This window comes from Equus asinus, chromosome 3, assembly GCF_041296235.1.
Source record: "Equus asinus isolate D_3611 breed Donkey chromosome 3, EquAss-T2T_v2, whole genome shotgun sequence".
NCBI lineage: Eukaryota > Metazoa > Chordata > Mammalia > Perissodactyla > Equidae > Equus > Equus asinus.
Window position 1 is genome coordinate 103824230 of NC_091792.1, and position 25544 is coordinate 103849773.

Sequence of the window (25544 nt, forward strand, 5' to 3'; positions counted from 1 at the left end):
CCACACTTTGAAGTAAAGCCAGAAAAAATTTAGTAATAAGTACAACTAAAACACATCCCTACCTACAGCAGAGGCGGCTCTGATCTTCCTTCTGACATAAGTGTGACTTGCTGGGTTATCACCCACTAAAATGATACTGAGGTGAGGTCTTCTGTTCCCAAGGGAAATCCATGACTCCACACCTCGCTGGATTTCTTTCTGGATTTGTTTGGCCATTTCAGTTCCTGAGATAATAATGGCATCATGTCTGTGGAAAACCAAAGAATAAATTTAGTACTAAAAAGACAATAAGGAACATTCAACCACCTATATTTAAAGTAGAAGAGTGAACAAAACATCTATGGTTCTCCAAGTGAGCAACCAAAATTTGATTTTTTTTCATGTATACTTGACACCCATTCTTTAGTTTCATAAATATGTTAGTGATTTTGTGGATTCCAACTCTGCTTTTTAGTTCTATATTATACTTATCTATAGTGTACATTTCTTCGTAACTTTCATATACACATATACATTTTTTTTAAATTACCAAACCACATACTCAAGACCCGGACGATAATAGTGGCTGTATTAAAGGCTCTGCTATTTTTTCAGAAGTCTCAGCACAGTCTATGTAAAACCAGCACCCATCTTCAAAGCCCAGCGCCATGCTGTATACACGTGGCCGCAGTCTTGGGACCCTAAGGTTAAGTTAGTTCACTCTTTAGTTAGTGCATCCTGCACAAGACCCTGAAGTCATGAGCTCTGTACTACTCAACTCTTTTAACTTACTCAAGGAAAAATTTCATTCCACACCTCCAGGACAACTCTGTGACAACAGCTGCCAGTCTTGCCATGCTTGTCATTCATTACTGTGGGGACCAGTTCAGTAAGCTGATGGCTCAGCTGCTCCCCACACCTCGGCATCGTTTCTAATAGAAAAACTGCTCAGAACATCATTTCCCTGCAGTTTATAAGTGCTTAAGAAAGTAAGAAATGCTATACTTTAATAAATGACATAAATCTATCTTTGGAAAGGCACAAAGAAATGCATAATGGGAAGGCTTTCCTACTCTCCATGATATGAAACTTAAAAGTGGTGAACTAATGTTGCTCTGTGCGTTTATTTTTTAAAGATATCTGATAAAGTATTTGATGGTTCCTTTTTCCTGCTGATCCTGTCCTCTCAATGTTGAAAGGCTTCGTGAAAGCATGATCTATAGCACATGATTATTACACAAAATGCCAAATGCAGGTCAATGAATACGCAAAGAAGAGGAAAAGGAGGAGGAGGAGGAGGAAGAAGCAGAAGAGGAAAAGGAGGAAAGGAAAACCTTATGGCACCCTAATTCTTTCTAGTCCCTGTACACTTTTTATTTTCTAATGAGGGCAGGCACCATGAATATCAGCCAACACAAACAAAACGCAGACTTGCACTCCTTCCAAATAGGTCAGCCGCCCTCTCTAACAGGTTTGTGTACATATACGTAGAACCCGATCAAGAATACTCTATTTCAGCTTGGCAGCAGCGGTCCACAGTGTTCATCCAAGTTCATAAAACTTTGATGTAAACAATTTTCTGGTAAGAAGGGATTCCAAAATGTGGTCTATGGATACATACACGAAAATTGCCTGGGAAGCTTGCTGAACTTGCAGATTCCCAGACCCCACAACCATATCCACGATTCAGAATCCCTAGGGGTGGGGGAAGCCTGTGAATCTGCACATCTAACAAATTCCCACAGGTATTCTTGTGCATGACCGTCTCTGAAAACTACTTCTTCAGTTCAACACAAAAGTATATTTTAATAATAATCATAACCATGGGTAAACAACTAACTGAGCAAGTAAACTGACTGGCTAGACAATACAACTAAACAATTATACGTAAACTTCTAATTTATAAGAAAGTATAATTAAAAGAAAACTCTACTTTTGATTCTAATTTTTTCTACTTTCCACTAAAACTTTAACAGCTTTCAAGACATGGAAGGTCATGGTAAATTCAGTGTATCAATCTTGCTCCACTGCCCTAATTTTGTAATAGATTTGAATTAATATTGATATAATATTAATAAGATATTGAAGTATAATTGACATAAAATAAACTGCACATATTTAAAATGTACAATTTGATGCTCCGATATATGTATATACCTGGGAAACCATCAAGAAAATGAACATATCCATCACCCCTAAAGTTTCCTGATACTCCTTTATAATCTCACCATTTCACCTGTCCCTGTCATGCTCTCCCTCCATCCCCAGGTAATCAGTGATCTGCTTTCCTTCACTATATATTAGTTTATATTATCACGAATTTCATAAAAATGGAATCATGCACACTAAATATGCCTTTTTACCCAGCTAATTTCACTCAGCATAATTATGATTCATTCCTATTGTTGCCTGTATCAATAGTTCATTTCCTTTTATTGCTGAGTAATTTTCCATTGTAAGGCTATATCAAAATTTATCCATTCAATTGTTGATGGATATTTGGGTTGTTTCCAGTTTTTAGTCATGACAAGTGCTGCTGCTTTTATAAACATTCACGTACAAGTCATTGTATGCACATATGCTTTCATTTCTCTTAATCAAATACCTAGGAGTGCAATGGCTGGGTCATATGGTAGGTATATGTTTAAATTTGTGAGAAATTGCTAATCTGTTTTCCAAAGTGGTTGTACCATTTTACATTTCTACTAGCAGTATATAAGAGTTCCAGTTGCTCCACATACTTGTCATCACTTGGTAAGGTCAGCCTTTAAGTTTTAGACATTTTAGTGGCTATATGACAGTATCTCATTGTGCTTTTAATTTGCATTCCCTTAATGAATAATGATGTTGAGCATCTTCTCCTGTGTTTATATACCGTCTGCCTGTCTTCTTTGGGGGAATTGTGTAATTTAATCTTTTGCCATTGTTTAATAGGTTCTTTCCTTATTATCGAGTTTTGAGAGTTCTTCATATATCCTAGATTTAAGTCCTCTATCAGATATGTGATTTGAAATATTTTTCTCCCAGTCTGTGTTTTGCCTTTTCATTCTCTTAGCTAAGCTTTGGAAGATCAGTTCTCAATTTTGACATATTTCAATCAATTTCCCTTTTATGGATCATGCTTTTGGTGTTGTGTATAAGAAATCTTTGCCTAATTAAAGGTGACAAAGGTTTTCTCCAATGTTTCCTTCTAGAAGTTTCATGGGTTCGGGTTATACACTTAGTTCTATCATTTAGTTTTATTCCTAGTTTGATGAGTCTTTTTATAAGAATATTGTCAAATGCTTCTTCTGTATCTATTGAAGTGATCATATACCGTATTTTTTTGTTTGTTTGTTTTAGTCTTTCAATATGGTGAATTACACTGATTGATTTTCAAACATTAAACCAATCTTGTATTCCTAGGATAAACCTCACTTGCTCATGACATATCTGTCCTTTCCAGATATTGTGGATTTCATCTAAAATTTCGTTAACTTTTTGCATCTATGTGCATGAGAGGTGTTTCTCTGCAGTTTTCTTCTCTTGAATGTTTTTGTATGGTTTTGGTATCAGGGTGATGCTGCCCTCATAGAATGAGTTAGGAAGTACCTCATTCTCTTCAAATTTCCAGAAGAGTCTGTACGGAATTATTATTATTTCTTCCTTAAATGTTTGGTAGAATTCACCTGTGAAGCCATCTGGTCCTGGAGCTTTCTTTGTAGGATGGTTTAAAACTACACATTCCAATTCTTTAATATAGAGGGCTGTTTGGGTTATCTATTATTTTTTGAGTGAGCTTTTGTAGTTTGTGTTTTTGTACATTCTAATAATTAGAACATAATTACAATTATAGACTAAATCAAGTTGAGATGAAATATACTTACTTCTGAGTTTAAATTTTATTTTCCAGGATTAAGTAACAAGCTTTTTTCACTATTTAATATGAATTTCGGATGCCCAATTTTTATTAATTCACTTAGGTGGCCTTTTAATGCTAAGAGAACAAAGACCTCCTATATTAGCAAATACCAACTGCAGATATGGCAACTGATTCCAGCATGAATTATTTCTAAGAGGTAGTAAAAATAAATACTTTCCATAAATTAAGTTGTGTCAGCAATATTCAGTTAGGGCAAAATACTCTACTAGAGAAGCAAGTTTATCTGCTAATATATTAGCACTCACTCTTACAGTGGAGAACATACATTTGTATTTTAAAATACAAAACCACCTGAACTCCATGTTGCATTTTACAGCATATGAATAGCAGTGTTGCTGCTGATACGTTTTATTAGTTGGTTCTCTGCTACACACAGTAATTTGTTCAGAGGCTACTGTGAAACCGGCAATCACTAAACATAAGCCAGGATAATTATGGCCTAGACACTACGAAACTGTGTGACCCTGAGAATGTCATAGATGACAATGACATAAACTGATTCCTGGCTTCCAAAGAGACACTCTATATACAGATTAAACTTGACTGCACCCAGTATGCTGGAGTCTGAGAGAGTGACAGGACTTACTTTACATTATAGCTCTGATGTGCTAAGTCATCTTGCTCATTATAGCTGGCATGATATAGCCTGGCCTAGCTGGTGTTTATGGGTAAACACCCATATGACAGTCACCCAATTACGAATAGGGACTTTGAGGATTTCCCATAGCAGCTGGCCCATCCTATTGATTCCCGCAGTCACTGCACACCTCAGCAAGCCTGGTTCTGTGGGAGATACAATATAAGGATAAATCAGGCAACCTGGAATTAGTGGAGGCCCAATGGGAGGATGCCTGTATCAGTCCACATGCTGGAAGAAGTGGTAAACACACGTATTATGTAGCTCACATAGTCCTTAGTGCATAAACAAATGAGATCTTTTAACATGCATATTCTTGACAAATGTTAAGTATCAGCAACAATTCAGATGTTCAGCCAGAAGCACACGGCTCCTAAGAGTGCTCCTTGGCTGCAGAGTTGATCTCTGCTAATCCATTTTCCACATTACAGCCAGAGTGATTTTCCAAATTTACTCATGTCAGTTTCCTGGTTAAAACTCCTCACTACACGCCCATTATTTAATAACTTAGTAGATACATATTGAGAAACTTCTCTGTGCCAGGTGCTATTCTAGGCACCAGGAATATAAATAATAGTGTACAAAACAAATTGTCTGCTTCTATAGAAACTATACTTTAGCTAAAGAAGACACAAGCAATTTTTTGTGTGTATGTGAGGAAGATTGGCTCTGAGCTAACATCTGTTGCCAATCTTCCTCTTTTTGCTTGAGGAAGATTGTCCCTGAGCTAACATCTGTGCCCATCTTCCTCTATTTTATACGTGGGATGTTGCCACAGCACGGCTTGATGAGCAGTGTGTAGGTCTGTGCCCAGAATCTGAACCCAAGAACCCCAGGTTGCAAAGTGGGGTGGGCCAAGTTAACTACCATGCCACCAGGCCAGCCCCACAAGCAACTTTTCTTAAAAAAGAAAATATTTAACATGTCATATGTGAAAAACAGAAGGAAAGGGCATATCTGGAGGCTAGAGCTGCCATTTTATATAGGTGAGTTAAGGTGTCACTTCTCTGATTAATCAGGTGACATTTGAGCATAAATGAAAGAAATGAAGGAATAAGTCATGTGCTTATCTGGAGAAAAGAATTCTAGGCCAAGAGAAGTACATAGCAAGTACAACAGACTTTAGGCAGAAGCGTGCCTGGCATGTTTGACAAACAGTAAGGACACCAGTGGCTGCAGTGGAAAGAACAAGTGGACCAGGACAGGTCAGACAAGTAGTGGGACATCAGATCACATAAGGTCCTGCAGGCCTTCGAAAGGACATTGGCTTTTACCGTGAGATAGGAAGGCATTTGGAGATTTTAAGGAGTGTCATGACCTGATTTTCACTGTTCACCGATAAGTGGTTAAAATGTGGAGGGCAGCCTCTAAGGGAGCAAAGGGGCAGTGGGCATGCCCGTTAAGAGACTAGTGTGGTACCCCAGGCAAGAGATGATGGTGGCTGGGGCAAGTGGGGTAAGCAGCGGAGATGATAATTAGTCTGATTCTGGACTATTTTGCATTCTATTTTGGAGGTGGAGCCACTGGGAGTTACTGAGATTGGGTGTAGGATGTGAGAAAAAGGACAGAAGTCAAATACAACTCCAAAATTTTTGACCTGAAAAACTGAGAAAAGGGAGTTTCAACTAAAATCCAAATTTCCTGTAGCTTACAAACCCCTGCATGAGCTTCCTTTAACCTCATCACTAAAGAATGCTGTGCTCACCAAGTCCCACACTACACACAGCTGCATTTCAACTTACCAACTGTGCCAGGTTCTCATTTCTGGGCCTTCGCATATACTATTCCCTCCAACCAAAACACTCTTCCTTCTCCTTCCTTCCTCTCTAACCTCCCTAACAAGTCTGTTCCTCCTTCACTCCCACATATTCCTCAAGTCTCAGTGTGGAAGGCAGTCTGGAAAGTGTTCTCTGACCCCTTTACCCTGAAGAGTTGCCTCTGCTATGAGCTCCCACAGCAAGCAGCTCTTACCCTTTCGTAGGATCTTACGTCCTTGTTAAAATTACTGTCTCCCCCACTATATTCAAAGCTGGGCAGGGCTGTGTTAAGAAAACCTCCACCTTCTCTGATAAAATTTCCATCACAGAACACAACAGGACTCACAGTTGATGAGACAGACTGGCTAAGGTAGTGCCAGGACTTTTTGAGACTGGAGTTATGTAGCTACAAACCAAGGAAAACCAAGGATCACCAGCCACAAGAGGCTGGGGGAGCACGGCTCTGCAGATACTTCATCTCAGACTTGTAGCCTCCAGAAGGGTGAAAATAAATTTCTGTTAAGTCATCGAGTTTGTGGTACTTTGTTTATGGCAGTCTTAGTAAACAAATACGGCTATAATGCCAATTTAAAATATTCCAATTTGTGGGAAGAATCTTTTGATGGAGCTCCTAGTTTTCATTGAATAAATTTATATTTTGGAATGGAATGGAATGGAATTGAGAAGTCCTATAATTTTATTACATCAAAATATGGCAAAATATTTTAAAAATCATAAATAGGAACAACTTATTTGATGACTTTTACCCTAAGTATTTATCAAAAAAAGGTATACTGAAAGCAGGCACAAAGATGACACCTGTGAAAATATTTAGACTGAAATATCTTCACGTTTCAATATGAAAAAAACTAGAATTGAGACTATGTTCCATTTGGCAGAGTTTGGTCTGGGCTTCACAGGTGCTTCAGCATCTGTAGAGACATACTTTTAAAATTGAAAATACTACTGTCTAAAGAAAAGAGTAATTTGCAACTTTTAAAAAAACTGTAGCGAATTTAATTTTAAAATTAAGCACCTTTTTTTTTTCAGAAAATTAGTATCAAGATAAAAGAAGATATGGCTAAGAAACCGATTCAAATAGGTGATTATGTACCAAGAATTTGGCATGTGTTAAAAGTTACTCAATCAACAGAAAAAAATAAAATTAAGATAAAAAATTTAAATTGTTTTAACGTATAAAGATATAAATTTACCTTTAAAAACATTAATTTTGAAAAAAGTTTTAAATAGAACTCTTTCATAGGCCCACTAATATACCTGTAAGTCAATAAATATTCTAAATTTTCATTACTTTAATGTCTCTTTTTATTCTCATAAATGTGCTACTTTGGTCAAAAAATTACATAGTCACATTGCCATTAAGACATATCAAAGGTACAGTCAATTTGATGCCTTAGCTATCTTTCACACCATGCACCGTGTCACTACTTGCTCAGGTGACATTTTCTGAAAAGGCAGAAATGCTGCAAGTGACCCCCAAAGAAGGCAGGACAAGCAGGTCTCTTTTTCAGCACTTTCTTTTCCCCTCCACTGCTGGGCTGGCACTAAATATGGCTTCATTAGGGAGCAATAAATCACAGTGTGGGGGGATGTTAGTAGCAGGGCAGCACAATGCAAAACAAATTACTCCAAGCCACAAGTCCTGAGTGTCAGCCTTGGTTCACCATTAGTAGCCATAATGAGGTTGGACAAGTCACTTAACTGCTCTCAAAGGCATGCAATTTCCTCATCTATATACTGGGAGTGTTCTGTTTACCTTACGTGAGAGGATTTGGCTAAGAGTTGATTGGCTGTTCTGCAAAAATGGTTCTCTTTCCTAGTTTCTGTTAAGAAACAGGTGGAGACATATTCAGATAACCAGAAGCAACATGGGAGCAGAAAGTCATCAGCATTAAGTGCTGCTTCTATGACCTTGTTTATTTACCTATACTTTCCAGAAAATAAACTGTAACTATGTTAATCTATGGTTCTAGAACTAAATGAAGTGTTTAATTAACTAAGGCAAAGTAGTAAACAGGAGAAAAAAAATCACTACTTTTCTTGTGTATCAAAATAGTCCTTCACGAACCAGTAAAATAACAAATAAAATCCACCCAAGATCAACAGTGTACTTAATTTGTGTACTTGGCATCTTGCTTCTGCATCTAGGTTTCAATCTCATTTTCAACCACAACGTTAATTAGAGCTACAGTAAACTTTTATGATCTATAAAGATAAAAAAAGCCTAATATAATCATTAGCAATTAACTTTTCTCTGCAGGTCCTAACACAGTTTAATTACTTCGTATCTTAGAGCATAACTTGGAGATTTGAGTTTGAATTAACAATACAATAGAAATAAAACCCAAGGGAACCAGGACAAAATTACATACGGAATAAAACCAATCATTAGTACTAGGAAGTCTTTTGAAACAAACATTTTGAAAGTAAATACTTAGGAATACTTAGGAATGTTAAGTTTACGGTCTTTTAAAAACATTTCATTTCACATCTTAAATACTATACTTATACCTTGAAGTAATTTTATCAGAAATTGTACTTTTGTAAATCAATAAAAAGCAAAGCAAGTTCTTTTCATTACATATGATTCCGTTATTCAGTTTTGTAACTTAACTCTTACAGGACCCTAACTTATAAACTAGAACATCAGTAGCCATCTAAACAACATCCACACCTTTTCACAAAGAATCATGGATGCTAAGCTTTGTACCATGAGGACACCTGAGCAGTCTGTTGAATCCTGACACCTTCTCAGATTCTCAGAACAATCTTTTTAAATGTTAAATATGAAACACACAGGTTTACAAGGAAACCAGTTTTACTGAAATATTATCAAACACTTTTTTTTAAAGCATTAAATAACAGTTCTAATAATTACCATAATATCAAAGTAATGACGAGTGTACGTAGTTTTGAGCTCTCTACATCAACTCTGTGATATTAAAATATGTATGGTTTTTATTGGCAACATTACAAGTATTGCTAATATTACCGTTGGTTGTTGCCAACACTCACCATTGAAGAAAATGCTAAATTTATTAGAGGTTAGTGACCTCCCATCTAAGTTTATGGATCCCCTAAATTCTAGCCATGAAGTCCCAGGTTAAGAAACACTCTTAAGGGAATCTGACAAGATAATTTTTAAGATTTGTATGTAAAATTAGCTTTCTTGATCCTCAAAAGTTCTGTGAGATTTAATCAACGTTTTCAAAAAGAGAAAAAGCAATATGAGATATGTCAACAATTATAAAGTGCTTGTAGAGCAAAGCACTACATCATGGGTAGATCACGCAGGTTCAAACCGTGCCCTCACTATTTATTTACTGTGTTAACTTGGACAAGGTACTCAATTTCTCTAAGCCTCAATTTCCCAATCTGTTAACTGGGAATAGTAAGTGTCCACCTCCTTCAGTTGTTGTGAGGATTAAAGGATATACTGTGTGGAATATCTCAGCAAAGTGCTTAACACAGAGTAAGGGCTCATTGAATATTAACAAGAATTTATTTTTCAACAACACAAATGGATTAAAGGCAAGATGATATTCATTGCAAAGTTAAATATAAATAGCCAAAAAAAGGGGGGGATGGACGGGAACATCGTTTTTAAACTATTTATATGCCTTCACTTTAGAATTATGAATCTTTGAATAGTCTTTTGGTTCTAGGCACACTCTTTAATGAGAATAATTACAGAAACCTACATAGGGCTCAGATCATTAAGTATGAAGTTGTCAACAACATGACCTGAATCTGAGAGTAAATTATTTCATATACTCCAAGGACCAGACATTGAACAACAGCAAGATGGTTAGGTAAGTTATGGCCAAATGACTTAGTGTAATATGATGCAGCCAATACAATGTTAACAGAAACAATGGCAACACAGAAAATGCTTATGATGTAATGTTAAGTGGAGCAGCTGGATAAGCCTTCTTGGATAATATCCAACCCTCCACTCTTCTTTGACACTAATTTAGGTTTGGATTATGTGCCATTCTGACCCCACAGTTCTCTATCTTTCAGGTGTGTTTTTTCTGGTCCATATTGCACTTCTTAATAGCAAATCTCATTTATTACTAACCATTAATTTATCCCACTCACTGGCAGTTCAAATTTCACCCAAGCTCCTTTCTCTTTAAACATCCCTCCACAACTTAATCACCTCCAAGCCAAACTATTTTAAGACACCTTCAGTGAGCTCCATGGAATTCCATGAGTGTGTGACCATGGAAGATCATCTGGTGTTTTTTTTTCCTGCTGTTTTTATCATCCCATCAGGGTAGTAACATGAAAGGATAACATAACTTCAAAGCATCTGAAAAACAAAGATTTGGGTAATTAAAGAAACTGCTAAACTACTACTAAAACCATGACTGAGTAACAAAATATGAGATTAATATCAGTCTCCTTTTTTCATCTATTAATCCATTAAAATTAGAAAACTTGATTTTGGAGACACTACATTAGAAGACACTATCCCTGAAAAGCTGGAACACAGACATAAAACTAAGACATAAGACACTAAATGGTGAAACAATTAGGTTCTAAATTTAAAATGACATAAGAACTGCTTAGAAATCAAAATTGTAGCCAGATAGCTATCATATCTCATTTTCATTAGAACAGGCAAGGCATTAAGATAGGAAAACCACACTACCGTATTTGTCAACAAAATAAGTTACGACTTTGAGAAACTGCCTTTACTAGCCATGGGGACTAACTCTACCTTGGCTGAAATCGGTTTACAGAAAAATCAGCTTTAGTAAGGGTCCTAACTGGAGTCTGGGTCCTTCAAGCTTCACATGAGGATAAAAGGATCTTTAAATCAAATAATAATTCTGCAGAGATAGAAATACTGAGTAAGTATTAGAGGGGAGAGTCTGAAGAAAAATGAACAGCCTTACAGATAAAAATGTCTTATTTTAATTATTAAATTCAACTACCCACTCTACAAGACATGAATATTTAAATAACATAAACCATAAACTAGCTCTAAAAAATAGGTTCTTTTAAATGCTGGCCTAGCTGCAAAAATTATAAAGCCATTGGCAGTGAGACATAAAGAAAGGTGAGGCTTGCATAGAGATGTAGGCTAGGACACAAAATTTTACAAATCTAAAATGAATCACAGCAGGAGAGAAAAAAACTGAGAGAAGCTGCCAAATCAATGATTTTAGGAATCAATGAGCAACAGGATAAATATAGAACAAACACTTGGGATATCCATTTAATTACTGAAAACGAGTTCACATACGATGACCTAAGGCAGAGTTAGGGGAAGTACCTGTTGTAGGATCCTTGCAAATCTGCTTTGAGCATGACATTAACGTACAAGGTCTGTAACCTGCCCTCCAAATGGGATAGGCTGCTGCCCAGCTCCATACACTGAAAAGCACTGGACCAAAGACTGGTGTGATGTTTACAACGCAAGGACATTCTTACACAGAAAGGCAAAACAGGAAAAATTTAATCACCAAGAATTTTTTATTTTTAACTTTTTGGCTGTTTAGATAATTCATTTTAAGAAACAATAAGCTGCAACAAATAGAAGGGCTTATTTATTTCTCTGACATTAAATATAGTTTCTTCCAATTAATAAGATCTAATTTCTCACGAGTAAATACAAAAAAAACTCACTGCAAATTTTAAAGGGAAAACCACTGAAAGAAAAACTTTAAATGATACTTCAAGATTTTGTAACTTTCAAATTCCTTTAAACATTATTTCCTGAAATTCCACTTATTAAAAAAAAGCACTCCTCCACTAAAAAAGTATTTATATGTTCAATTGTTAGGTATCTGACTAATCAAAAATATGAAAAGATAATGAAAAATAATTTTTCATTTTTCATTTAAGTTCTATATCGCTCAGAAACCGGCAATAAATCTGTTAATTTAAAAGAGTTAATATCATGAGGGAATTTATCAAATCAAAGGCAATTTTCACCAAGAATAACACTAAGGTTCAAATTTCAAGTCAATAGGAATGATGTCAGATTTAAATTACATTCACTATTAAGAACTAGACAACGAATGTGTCATTACATATTAAAAAAAAAGATGACTGATGATGGGGATAAGTGGGGAGGCAGACAGTGGCGACCTCTGGAAGATGGAATCTCTTCTCTCTGCTGGTCCTAGAAGAGAAAAGAGACACCAATAAGCATCAACACACTGTCCGAATTCCTCCCCACCCGAGACCCACCAGTCCACAGGTGTTTCTCAACCTTATAGCCAACCTCACCTTTATATATGGTATTCAGTGCCAAGAGGATGTCAAAAACACCATGCTTTCCTAGCTTAATTAGTGCAGCCTTAAAAAATAAAAACTATTGAAAGTATCACTTATTTTATGCAGTTATAATCTGCTTAAAATGGGGCTGAAAGCAGCTGGGTTGAAAGCAATACTTCTTATCTATGTTAAGACTAGCGTTACCAAAATTATTGCACTTAACCATTTTAAATTATAAGGAAGCCATTAAATATAATTAAAAAGATCTGAACTAGGGGTGTGTGTGTGTGTGTGAGAGAGAGAGAGAGAGAGAAGCAAGTAGCTACAACAAATGTTTGGGTTGTAACTTGTGCCTCCTGTTCAGTGTACAAGGAGAGGACAGGGTGATGGGGTCATTTACACCAAGCTGACAAAGGGAAATTAATCAACTTGTAAACTTTGAAGAAGATTATCCTTACCCTGGAAAGCAGCACTAAAACAACTGAAAAAATAATTACATATCTAAATAAAGAGTGACTATAGTAGATAATTCCTTCAGTGCTGTAATACAAATAGAATTCTATAGAATCTCCTTTTCCTAGGTTGCAGAGTTACTCATTCCAAACCAACTGGTAAATTCTTTCAGACCCATGAGAGCTTACACAACCAGAACTCTGAATCACCGTTATTTTCTCACATATCCTCGTGGAAGACCTAGTCACTAAAAACTACGTCCAAAGTAAACCCTAAAGAATTTTTTACTACAGTCACTCAAGACGAAGGTCCAAATATATAATCAATTATACTGGAGTTAATCAATTTAAATTAAATATGCATTAGCTATGTTTCCATATCCCTGATCACTACGTTATTCCAGGTATTGTGCTGGGCACTGGAGATAGAAAAAGACGAGCAAGACAGAATCTGTGGCCAGGGACAACGGCAGTGAAAACACATGACTGGAAGCCCTGAAAGTCTGAGAACCAAGTTTCTTCTGGACTCACTGACCCTGGGTCAAGCGAATATATTTTTAGTTTCTTAGGTTTGAGTTTGCAACTACGACAAGCAAATGAAGGGTGAAGTGCTCCTGGGCATGACTGTGCAGAAGAGTTAAACTCGTACTGTTCTGTACTTGCAAAGTATTAGCCAGCAACAAGGTCCAAAGAGATGCAGTGAATCTAAGACTGATCGCGTCAATCTCAGATTGCAGAGGTTGGGGAAGCGCCATACAGAAAAAAACTGAGAAACCAAGATCAATGGCTGATTTTGTGAAATCACTAAGGATTTTGGAGTTGGAAAAGACGTCAGCATTACCACCAACAAAGGAATTCAGAAACTCAAATATTAGTAAACCATCTGGACAACGCCCACGCCTTTGTTTAGGAAACACAACAATAACCAAAATAAAAACAAATGCCGGCACCAAGCAGGCCGTGCGTTTTTATGGCACCTTTCCTGAGGGCCTCAAATGTCACCCTGAATCACTCAACTGCACCTGCTGCAAAGATGGAAGTTCTGGGGCCGGAGCCCAGAGCAGAGCACATCCAAGCAGCCCGACCTGAAGCCGACACCACCCACCCGGGCGGCCGGCAAGGCCAAGGTCGGAAGCCCAGCCCGGGCGTCCCGCGCCGCGCCCGCCGCCCCTCCCACAGCCGGCGGCCTCGCACCGCGCAGCACGCGCCCCGCGGAGAGCGAGCGACCGGGAGCGCTGGTACCTTACGCCGCTGCTCCGAAAGCCCCGCAACGCGCGCCCGGCCGCGCCCGACGCCCCCACAGGCGGCGCCGCGTTCCCGCCCAGGGCCGGCACTCGGCCCAGGAGGCCTCGGAGCAGCGAGAGGGCGCCGGCCCGCACAGCCATGGCCGCGGATCCCCGGCTTCCGGGCGGAGGCTCCACCCCCCGCCGCCCGGGCCCTCGCAGCTGCAGGCCGGGCTCCGCCCCAACCCGGCCCGGCGGGAGAGCCAGTCCCCGCAGCCGGGTTCCGGCGCGCCAGGCGGGGCGGGGCCAGGAGCCAAGCTCTGGGTCTCGGGGGTGGGGCCAGGCACCCATCTCCGAACCGGGGCGGGGGCGGGGCCGAAGGAACTCCGGGCCCATCAGGGGGCGGGGCAGAGTATATCGGGGTGAGTCTGTGAGAGTTAATAAGACTCGACCTCGCACCTGCCGGACAAGCTGCTGATCTTCCTACAGCGAGACCGCAGGGCATGCTAAACTGAGCTCAAGAAGCGCGCCTGCTTTCTCCCAAGCCAGAGCCCTTGCCCAAGAGCCACTGTAGCTACGTGGAATTTGATTTAAAGCAAGAAGGATGTTATTGGTTCTTTGTTTCCCACTCCCTTAGTGCGACCTTGAGACACCTTGGGAGCCGGAGAAAGAAACAAAGCTGTGAGTGTGTGGAGGGTGGAGGGGGTCCTGGCTGAATAAGTCCTGGACCTTAGGATTTCTATAGCTCTACCTTATCGTCTCCACTTCTGGAACGAAACATTAACCCATGTCCGTGGTTTTCCAGAGACTGATCAAGTTAACACAGCCTAGGAACCTGCGTTGTGTGGTGAATTTGCAGTGAGAAAGCAAAATATCAGCTCCCTTTGAAAAAGTAAAAATCAGACTTATTCGTTATGCTGGGATAACAGACAGATAAGACACAGTCAAATGAAACCAGCTGCAAAGTAGGAAACAATATTTCTCCCAAGATCCTGCTGCACCTGTGAAGTGTCGTCACAATGCCTTTGACCACTGCTTTCTTAGAATCCTTGCTCTCTGAATTCATAGACTGTCAGAAAATGTGCTGTTTAAAATCATATCAGTAAAAAGGAAACATCGGACTTTTGCTAGGATGATCTAAGTTAATCTAACACAAAGAAGCAGCTTTTATTTCCAGCCTAGGTCCGAGCTTCAGAGGAGGAATTTCTGGACACATTCCGCATCTATCTTAACTTTATCAATTCCAAGGAAACAGGCCCCTGGACCCATCAGTCTGGTCTGATGTTGGCCCCTTTACACACAGCTGTTTTTTGTGCTTTGAGCCTGCCAGAATGCTGCCTCATTTAAATTTCACCTAAATTCTACCCTTCCCCAAATCTTATAATAATCCTGTATTTTCCTTTATTTGATGAGACATTTCTGGGTTCCTCTGGTATGCATTCTCTCTCATTGCAAGGAGCCTGTTATCCTAACTTTGTCTTGCTATAGGTTTATCCCTGGTGGTTGTGGTCTGATTAGGCTGGGACAGCAGCCAGAGTGATTGTCCTGAAGGAGGGATTCCCGCCCAGGAGTAGTCATCAGTCCAGCAGAGTAGGCAATATTCTGTGCTCTTTGTTGGATGGAGGAAGGCATGCCCTCCATGAGGTCAAGGACCACATACGCCACTTCTTTTGCATTCCTCTGTGCCCAGCACAGTATTAGGCAAAGAGTATGTGTTCAGAAGTTTCTTGAAAATTAGTTAATTCAAGTTGTTAAGGAATCCATTTTCATTACCACGTTGCAAAACAATCTCATCAAAGTTTTCTTTAATCATTTGGCCTTGCAGAGGATATGTGCCTGTCTCATAGGGAGATACATTGCTCATTGCTCTTCCTTATTGTCTGTCTTGTGCTGGTGTCTTGCCAGCTCCTTTCTCTCTCTTCACACATGAATAGTATAGACTTCCTACTAATGAGCAAGCTAAATTATATTCCACCCAACCATAAAATAAACTTCCACTGCTCCTGAGTAGCTCATTAAAGTCATCTTGAGAGAAGAGGCTGCATCAAGCAAAGGAAGGCCACTGCCCTCTGTCGTCTAATGGTGGCCCCACCAGCAAGGCTACCTACTATCTAATCTCAGAGTCTCCTCCATGGCATTATCCCCAGAGCCTATCCCAGTGGGTAGCACATGCTAACTGCTCACTAAACATCTGTTACATGAATCAATAAATGAATTGGACCTAGGCTTAGCAGGAATGGAATGCAATGCCCAACGGACCCCAACAGTCACCTCTGAGGAGATTAGGACAGAGCTGCTACTCCCACCCAGAGGTGTGGAGTGTGTAGTTGAGCCTTTCCCAGAGCTAAGTACACTGGCGAATGCGTATTGTGGGCTACTGCCAGCTGTTGGGTGACTAAGTTTTCTGACACATGTTGGTTTTCTTTTCAATTAATAAATCACCCCTGCAGAACATTATGCCTGCTATTCTTACAAATGGGCAAATTAATGTCGGTCAACTGGATTATGCCATGGGAAATTTTCCCCAGGTTTCTGGCTGATGCCGTGGCCAACAGAATTGTAACTATCCTAAAGCTAATCTGGATCGTCTCTGGACAACAGTGACATTGCCATTTTCAGCTGTTTAATTAAGAGCAATATATATTAATAGTGATTTTTATGAATCCAAGGCACTAAAGATGTCAGTCTGCAAAAATGGAAACCAGTTTAAAATGCCAAGTGTTTGTCTGGGATCAAAGGATTGCAATTTAGGGAGCATAGATTCAGCTCCCAAAACCTAAATAGTGTCCCACTAGGGAATAAAAGTTAGGAGATTTTAAAAGCAAAGAAGGTAGGTTGTCTTACAAAGAATTTTAATTGCAATTGGAGGCAGAGAGCTAGTCTTGGCTAAACATTGATTGTCTATTGATTCTATCTTCAGAAAGTCCACAATCCTCAGTCTTTGTGATCAGGATGTCTGTTCTCCTGCTGACTTCTCAAATAATTGCTTGTAAAACAATTGCCATTTTGGTCCAGTCCAAAGGTTTGGCCCACTCCAAGGTGCAAGATAGCGAGGGAGTTTCTCTGGAAAGGCAGCTCTGACTCCATTTTAAAATGGCTCCACTAAAGGCAGTTTTGATACAGAGGACTTGAAATGTTTTTCAACCTGGTTGGAGGAATTGTTTGAAGAAGAGATTTTCCCCAAGGCATTGAATATGAAAAATTATAACCCTATAATCCAAAACAATTGGCTTCAAAACTATAAATCAGAATTTCCTATATTTTTCTTTTTTAGGTTAACTTTAACTGCAAATGTAAGCTTAATTCTGGCTACTAAGGCAACAAAACTAATCATTAGGGAAATGCAAATCAAAACCACAATGACATACTAGGATGACTACTATCAAAAAACAAAGCAAAACCAAAAAACAAATGTTGGTGAAGATGTGAAGAAACTGGAACTCTTTTGGTGTTCTGTAGGTGAAAATGTAAAATGGTGCAGCCATTATGGAAACCAGTGTGAGGGTTCCCTAGAAAATTAAAAATAGAACTACCGTATCATCCATCATTCCCCCTTCTGGGTATTGTGGGGACCTGGAATTGGCCACCCCAAGATATGTCTCTTTGGCATCAGGATTATTTGAGGCTGATTGCTTTTGATAAACTGGGACAGGGAAGGAGGCTCTGAGGAATGGAATTTGCCCTTCCTTAGGACACATTTACATTTGTAAGGTAAATCTCTATCTGTAAAAGGTGCCTCCCTCTCTGTACCAGGAGGAAGAAAGGAGATGACCTTCTCTCTAGAAACTCTTAGTCAATACCAAAGGCAAGGACTTAAATCTGCATTTTATTGTGCTTGTCTGGTAACCTCCTGTAAGTGAGTTCCCTCCCCCTCCCACCGTGGGATTTCTTTAAGGATTAAGAATCTCTCCTTAGGCTAGGAACTGATTGCTGAGCTCACCTGTGACCGCCCAACTCCAGACAATCGACTTGCCTCCTGCTAAGCCCACCGAGATAGCAGAGCCACTACCTGCTGTGTCCATCAAGCACTGTGCCGACAGAGCAATCTTGTGACTATTGTGGGAGGGACATTTCATCATATGTGAAGCACCCCGTTTGGGGGTATATAACCACTCTGTGCACCCCACTTCTTCGGTGCCCTTTCTTCCTTCGGGAAGAAAGGCCCGGGACATGGTTCCTCATAAAGCTTTGTTTAATTTTCTCTTGCTATTCTGTCTCATGTGAATTTAATTCGTTCTCCGGCCAGACGAACCCCCATTTGGGGAGAGGAAATGTCTTCCTCCCCTACATTTACTATATCAAAAGACTAAAGAAGAAAAAAATGATGATCTCAATAGATGTAGAAAAAGTATTTGACAGGTGTGGGGACCTGAGGTTGGCCACCCCAAGATATGTCTCTTTGGCGTCAGGATTATTTGAGCCTGATTACTTTTGATAAACTTGGACAGGGAAGGAGGCTCTGAGGAATGGAATTTGCCCTTCCTTAGGACACATTTACATTTGTAAGGTAAATCTCTATCTGTAAAAGCTGCCTCCCTCTCTGTACCAGGAAGAAGAAAGGAGATGACCTTCTCTCTAAAAACTCTTAATCAATACCAAAGGCAAGGACTTAAGATCTGCATTTTATTGTGCTAGTCTGGTAACCTCCTGTAACTAACTTCCCTCCCCCTCCCAACGCTGGCATTTCTTAAGGATTAAGCATCTTTCCTTAGGCTAGGAACTGATTGCTGAGCTCACCTGTGACCGCCCAGCTCCAGACAATCAACTTGCCTCCTGCTACGCCCACCGAGATAGCTGACCACTACCTGCTATGTCCATCAAGCACTGTGCCGACAGGGCAATCTTGTGACTATTGTGGGAGGGACATTTCAATCACATGTGAAACACCCCGTTTGGGGGTATATAACCACTCTGTGCACCCCACTTCTTCGGTGCCCTTTCTTCCTTCGGGAAGAAAGGCCCCGGGACATGGTTCCTCATAAAGCTTTGTTTAATTTTCTCTTGCTATTCTGTCTCATGTGAATTTAATTCATTCTCCGGCCAGACAAACCCCCATTTGGGAAGAGGAAATGTCTTCCTCCCCTACAGTTTTGGCGTAGTCGGCAGGATGAAATTTCACTGGCTGGACACTGCTTGCTCCTGGACTGCTGTGGCCGAGAGATCCCGGACCCCTGACAAGAGCCGGCAAGAGGTGAGAGTTCTTACCACGTCAGTCTCCTGGATCTCTGCCTGCAGGCTCCAATGGAAGCAAGAGTGGTGAGTTTTTGCTCTTCTAAATTTAGATTAGCAGGAGAAAATGTTGGTGAGGATAGCTTCTTGGATTCAGCAACTCTAGGATTTGAGTACTCACTGGTTGTAGATCCTTTTCCTCCCAGAGATAGACTTTTGCTTGTCTCTGTCTTTTTGTTTGTCATAAGACACAGACATCTCTATAAGCCTGTTGTCTGGGCTTTTTGTCTTGTTCTGTGTCTTGAGAGCTTGGTTTTGTGACCTTTCTGGTCTCCGCCATCGGAGGATGCATGTACCAGCAGGCATCTTGGTGGCCAGTCGCGTAGACTGGGGTTCCGGGACACACTCTTTGTCCGGCTGTTTCAGCTCTCAGGGGAGTTTGTCATAAGAGGTCCCAAATGCTTTCATAAGGGGCCTTTGTCATCTCAACCTTTGTTGCTTGCCTTTACTTTCTTAGGCTATTTTTGGGAGTGAGTTTCCTGGATCTCTTTTGGGGACGCCTCTTTGTCCTTGGTTAAGCTTTGGTTGAGTCGCTGTTAAGATCCTACTCGTCAAATCGGCCAGACGATGGATCATTTAAATTCGGAAAACTTCTAAATTGGGGGAAAAAAAATTGTGAGAACTCTCATCATAATTTTTAATTGGTTTCTATGAAAAAAGGCCAAATTGAAAAGGAAACACAAGAAAATGGTAACTAGGTTTAAAACCCTGACTCAGGTTAAAATTGAATTGGTAATATATAAAGGTCTAAGTGTTGATAAGATTATAAAACTTGGAATGCTTGAGCTGATTTTCGTTATGAAGAGGTTACATCAACTTTGCCTGAGTATGTTTTAAAATGTCTGACTGGGAATACTTCCTTATGCGATAAACTAAGACCTGTTAAGTCCTGGCCATGGGTCCTGTCCCCATGCTGTGGCTTTTTGCTGCCCATGGGCCCTCTCCCCACACTATCTTTTGAATAGAGGAGCGCTAATTCCAGGCCTTGAGCCCAGGAAGTCTTTCTTTTGACTCCTTGGCTTGCTGAGCCCGCTTGCTTCACCAGCTTGTGAGCTAAAGTTCTAGTCTTCCTTGTGCCTTTCTCTTTTTCAAGGATGGATCTAAATTCACTGCTCCATCGGGAACCTTCTCAGACAGCTGTATGAATCCATGTTTGCTGCCCATGGCTACTCTATGGGGCAAATTGTGGCATTCAGCCTGAAGAGAATCAGTACCTTAAGCCTGAGGGTGATGGAAAATGAATTAATCCATTCCTTCCTGACTCTATCTCTAATAGACAAATTTTACATGGGCACGGGTCGGCCACTTAAGTCATTAGGATGGCCGCAAATCTCCAAGACTCCCGTGGAAGGTTTCTTTTCCTAAGGCTGGATTGAGATCCCTTCCTCTGGCACCTGACCACTCTCTGAACTGCAGGAAAGTCCCAATCAGGACTCCAGTTCAAGGAAAGTACCAAACTCTAACCTTTGGTTGAGTATGGGAACCCCTCCTTGGGAGAATGGCTCCAGGACGCAATTGGGTAGAATGTCCCCCAGACCGGCGGAAAAATTCTTAACTGTTTTTCTCTGTTCTTTGGTCTTTGGGACAATTCACCTGGCACTTATGACTGCCAGGCATAATAGGGAAGGTGTACAAAGGATGCAATGCAGAGGGAGACCCCCATCACCCCCTGCTATGGAACCCCACAGGCAGAACGGGTAAAATGCTGCCCTAGGTTCAGGAAAATTTTGAAGGTAATGGAACCTTTTCTTTCCTCTTTCTTAAAGTGACAGTGACCATTTTGGGGCTCCTTTTGAGCTTTGCAATAGACAAACAAAGAAATCTTTAAAGTGTCAAAGGCTCCACCTCTGGGAGCCCCCCTCTGGTTTCTGGGCCTGATCACCCCGGCAACCACGTGGGGTGCCCTCTCTTGGCGATCGACTCGTTAAGCATTTTACGTGCCTACTGAATTGGTTATGACAATAGGAGACCTGTGATTTATTCTGTGAACTGTCCTGATGGTGTTGTGTGCCCCGGCACGGGCACTGCTGTGTGACCTCTATCTCGATAACCCTTGGGAAAGAGGCCATGAGGGTGAGGCCTGATCTCTTTTCCTTTGTTCGCCAGGCCTTTCCCTCCTGCTTCCCTGCCTGGCTCACCTTGTGCTGGCTCAGGGACTAAGTGCCCTGGGCTAAGTGGGACTTGACTAGATCTTATAACTATGTTGATGCCTACAGTCAGGCGCCTTTGCACCCTTTCTCTGGCCTTGTCAGTTGGACACCAGCTTTACCGCCATGAGGAATGCCTCAAGCATCCCCAGAGACTCACCCCGGGTGCATTTTAAAGTTGGAAACGCTTTCAGTTGGATGGTTTATGCCCCAGAAACTCAGCTTGGAGAAAACTTGAGGAGTTTCTCTGTGCCTTTGTGATGTAGTTGGGCAGGTAGGTCAATCTAGAATGTCATTAAGTTAAACCCAGTAACTTCCAACTGTCCTTGGAAAATCCTTGCAAGACTGGAAATACAGCTCTAGAGGCAGTTCAGATTCCACCCAGTTCCTTTATCTCAAAAAGGATTATCATCTCCCCTCTGCAGGAACTACTATCTAGCCCATCACTAATTCCTAAGACTGAAAAAAAAAAAAAAGAGGGGAAAGGTCATAAGCGTACCCTTGCCGAGAAAAAAATCTAGCATCTTGAGTGTCTTCTCCACAAATATTAGTAAAAAGTCTCAGAACAAAATTTGGATTCATAGCTGGGGAGCTTTATATTATTGTACTTGATTCATGGAGTGATTTTTTTAAAACAATAGCTGTGGAAGCTCTGTGTGTCTATATGTGTGTGATATTTTTACCCCCGGGTGATATGGCCAAAACTAAGAGCTCTGTTTAATTGGAGTAAAGTAAGCGCTTACATAAATTCTAAATGCAATAGAAATTAACCCAATGTCTTTTAAGTTAAGATGATATGGATTAATCTTTGGTTAATGAAAGTTTAAGTTTGTTGGTTTGATTAAAATGTTTGGACATGTCCTCCAGAGTTAGCACTGCATATGCAAATATGCAGCCTGGGTTCACTAGTCAAATAAGTTCATGTTGTCTGTTAGAAATTTGTCAGCATAATAACTTTAAATGATAGCTGTTTGTCTAATGTCTCAAAGTTTTTGTGGGTAATCTAAAGATCATTATTGGGAACAAATGATTTAGATATAAATGAAATAAGAGTTTATACATAACTTTTTTTAGCAATAATTGTAGTTTATGGTATGTGTATTTAAAATAACTTCCAAAATCTTTGGTAACTTGAAACTTTGAAGTTTTGTTAGGTTAATTTAACTGAATGATAGAATTCGTTGAGTAACTAGATCATTTCCAAATAAGATATTAGACATTAATTATTAAATGTAAGTTTATCTACTTTTGGCTTCTTATTGCAAAGAGGCTAAAAGCGTTTGGGTCTATTGGAAAGTATGCCTCATGTTTTATTGTAAAGTGGCATGTTTCTAGAAATTAGGAAAAGTGTTTAGAATGCTGATATAAAACACAGTTCATAATTGCTTAGTTTTTAGTTTTTCACTAGGGTCTGTAAAGGTTAAAAGTTCTAATTAACATGTAATTAAAGCTACTGGAAATTAATAAGGAAAACAGTTCTGAATTCAAGGAAAGTAAAATATATGTTTTCAGTAAAGAGGGTATAAAGAATGGAAATATTTTGTTTGATTGGTTAAGAAAGATAAATTTGTCCCAAAGTACTAGAAAGTAAGAAAGAAAGCATGGAACAAATTCTGAATGCAAAAGAAAGTTATAGAAATTCTGAAAAGAGTTTTGTACCTGGTCAAGTTGGTTAAGATTAAAATGAATCTAATTAAGTAAATGGGTTTCAATATGAAAAAGTAAACTGGTACAAAAATTAGAATTTGGCTTTCTCTCTTAAAAGGATAATTTTCTTAAACTCTTAGTCTGCTCTTGATAAAGAAATTATAAAATGTTTTTCCTTCTGAGTAAGTTTCCAGAAGACCTATGTTTGGTTCCAAGATAATTTCCTAGGTGCAAAAGACAGACGTCTATTAAGGTTTTTTTTGCTGTTGTCACTTTGGTTAACTATTACGAAGCATTGTTTCAGTGACCCTTGCTTTACAATGACAAAATCAGCAACCTCTTGATCTTGTTTAAGTAAGTGTTTAAAACCTTTTGATATTTTTGACAAGCTTCTCCCTCAAAAATATTTAAGTCCTGAATAAAGGCTTTCTTTTGACCTGGATGAAGGAAGAGGATTTCTCTGGGGATTTTCAGAGGGCCACTGGGACTTCACAGAGAAATTTGCTCTCTCTTCCTATAAGGTGGAAAATTCTAAACTAATTAGGCTTATTTGGTCTGTTAAATAACATTGGAAGCATTGTCAGATAAGTGATGATAATCTTTCTTAGGTGGTATTATGTGGGTAAATGTTATTGATATAAATGTTCTGAAATTATATAACATTCCTAAATTCTGATATGTCCTGGCTATCAGCCATAATCCTAAATATTATTATAAGGTGTTGTATATCACAGAAATAACCAAGTTTCTCTGTCAATTGTCATTTTTAAGTCTTTTGTTATTTACAGTCAGTTGTTTTACTCTGCTTTTTGCTTTTGCAAATATGTCTTATCTTCAGAGGGATTCATGGAAAGGACTCTGACACTTACTCTGGAACACAGTTTTCTGATAAACTTTCAGATCATAGAACTGAACTGGGTAAGAAATTATAGAAATCTAAAGGAGAAACTGATGACCTCATAGAACTGCTAAAAGAAGATTAAGATCAAGAACTGATTATACAGGACTGAATGAACTGAGGATGATTATAATTTTTGTGACTTTTGTTTGAAATATTGCTGACTTTTTGATGTTTTGCTTTGTTTTTTCAGACCAAGAAAATCTTTTTCTCTTTTTTCTTGTGCTATGACTTATAGCAATTTAGTGAAATTATACCTTTGTGAGCAAAACTGAAACATTTATCTTTTTCTCCCTACCTGATCCCTCCAGAGTTTGGAAACTTGGTGAGTGAGTGAGTATGGTTATTTCATGGCAACATAGTTATTTACATAAGTTCAATAAGAATTTGTTTTCCTTATAACAGGACCCAATTGGAAACATTGGTTATCTTACCAAAGCTTTGACTGGAATGTCATATTTGGGAGGAACATACAGACTCAGATATGACAGACAATACTGCCTTTGAGGAATAAGGTTGACTTTGTGGAATCAAGTAACCCACTTGGAAATATGGGCCTGGTACCTGGTGTATAGAGATTCTGGCAATCTTACCTGGTAAGTAAGGAAGCTTGCTTATCTGGCAGATGTAAGGAATCTCGGAATATTTTGGGGGACCTCAAGAAGAGAGGAATCCACCCAAATCTGTAGGTACTGCAGGCAAAATCTGATGGCAAGTCCTTGGCTTGGCTTTCCTGGCCTTGAGAGGTCTTTAAAGTTCAATCTGAGATTCCTCATAAAGAATTCCAGCAAAGCAGATTTAAGAGCCTGTATGATCAATTGTTATTCTTGCTGCACTTATGTAAATAATTGGACCAACTTTCTTGAAACTAAATTTATTTTGCAAACCAATTAGTCTTAATTTGGCTATCTTTGGTAAAAATGAGGGTGATTTTAGAGAGAAGAACTATGTTTCAGTGGAAAACTATAAGACCCATTTGTGGATGTTAGATCCTAGTTTTGTTAATTGTCTTTGAGGGTTTTTTTTTCTACCTGTGAACTGGAGTGGATCCTGAATTCTTCTGAAATATCTGGTTACAAATCTCCAAACTAATGTTTTCAATCTTTTCCTCATTTTCATTTGGAATCATTGAGAATTGAACCTGCTCTTTTTCCTGAAGCCTTGCTAACTAAAGCTGAATGACTTGATAGAAACTTAAGAGAAATTCCTGTCTGTTGCTGTGTAAACTGCAAGCCACCTGAATGCCCGATGACATCATCAGAGACCTTTCAAGCTGCAAAAGATGCTTTGACTCTGACATCTAGAAATCTTCTTTACTGGCTGCCTGCTGGACTCAGGAACTAGTTTATAATTTGCTCCAACCATTAACCTTGTTTTTCTTTTATTTCCATAGAAATACTT

The 25544-nt window shown here is 39.4% G+C and overlaps 1 protein-coding gene across 23 annotated transcripts in view; it reads right to left on the bottom strand.

The window, feature by feature from the left end:
- Positions 1-14527, bottom strand: part of MTHFD2L (methylenetetrahydrofolate dehydrogenase (NADP+ dependent) 2 like) — a 142555-nt gene extending 128028 nt beyond the window's left edge. For 6 of the 23 annotated variants that reach the window (XR_011502189.1, XR_006524515.2, XR_006524514.2 and 3 more), the window contains exons 1-2: positions 14242-14526; positions 63-247 (exon numbers count right to left, since the gene is read on the bottom strand). Coding sequence is in view for 17 of the 23 variants with exons in the window: in XM_070505659.1 (XP_070361760.1) it covers positions 63-247; positions 14242-14384 (328 nt within the window). In the remaining 6 variants the exon portion in view is untranslated. The other 17 variants (XM_070505654.1, XM_070505658.1, XM_070505655.1 and 14 more) reach the window with 14 other exon arrangements.
- Positions 14528-25544: the final 11017 nt, after the last annotated feature.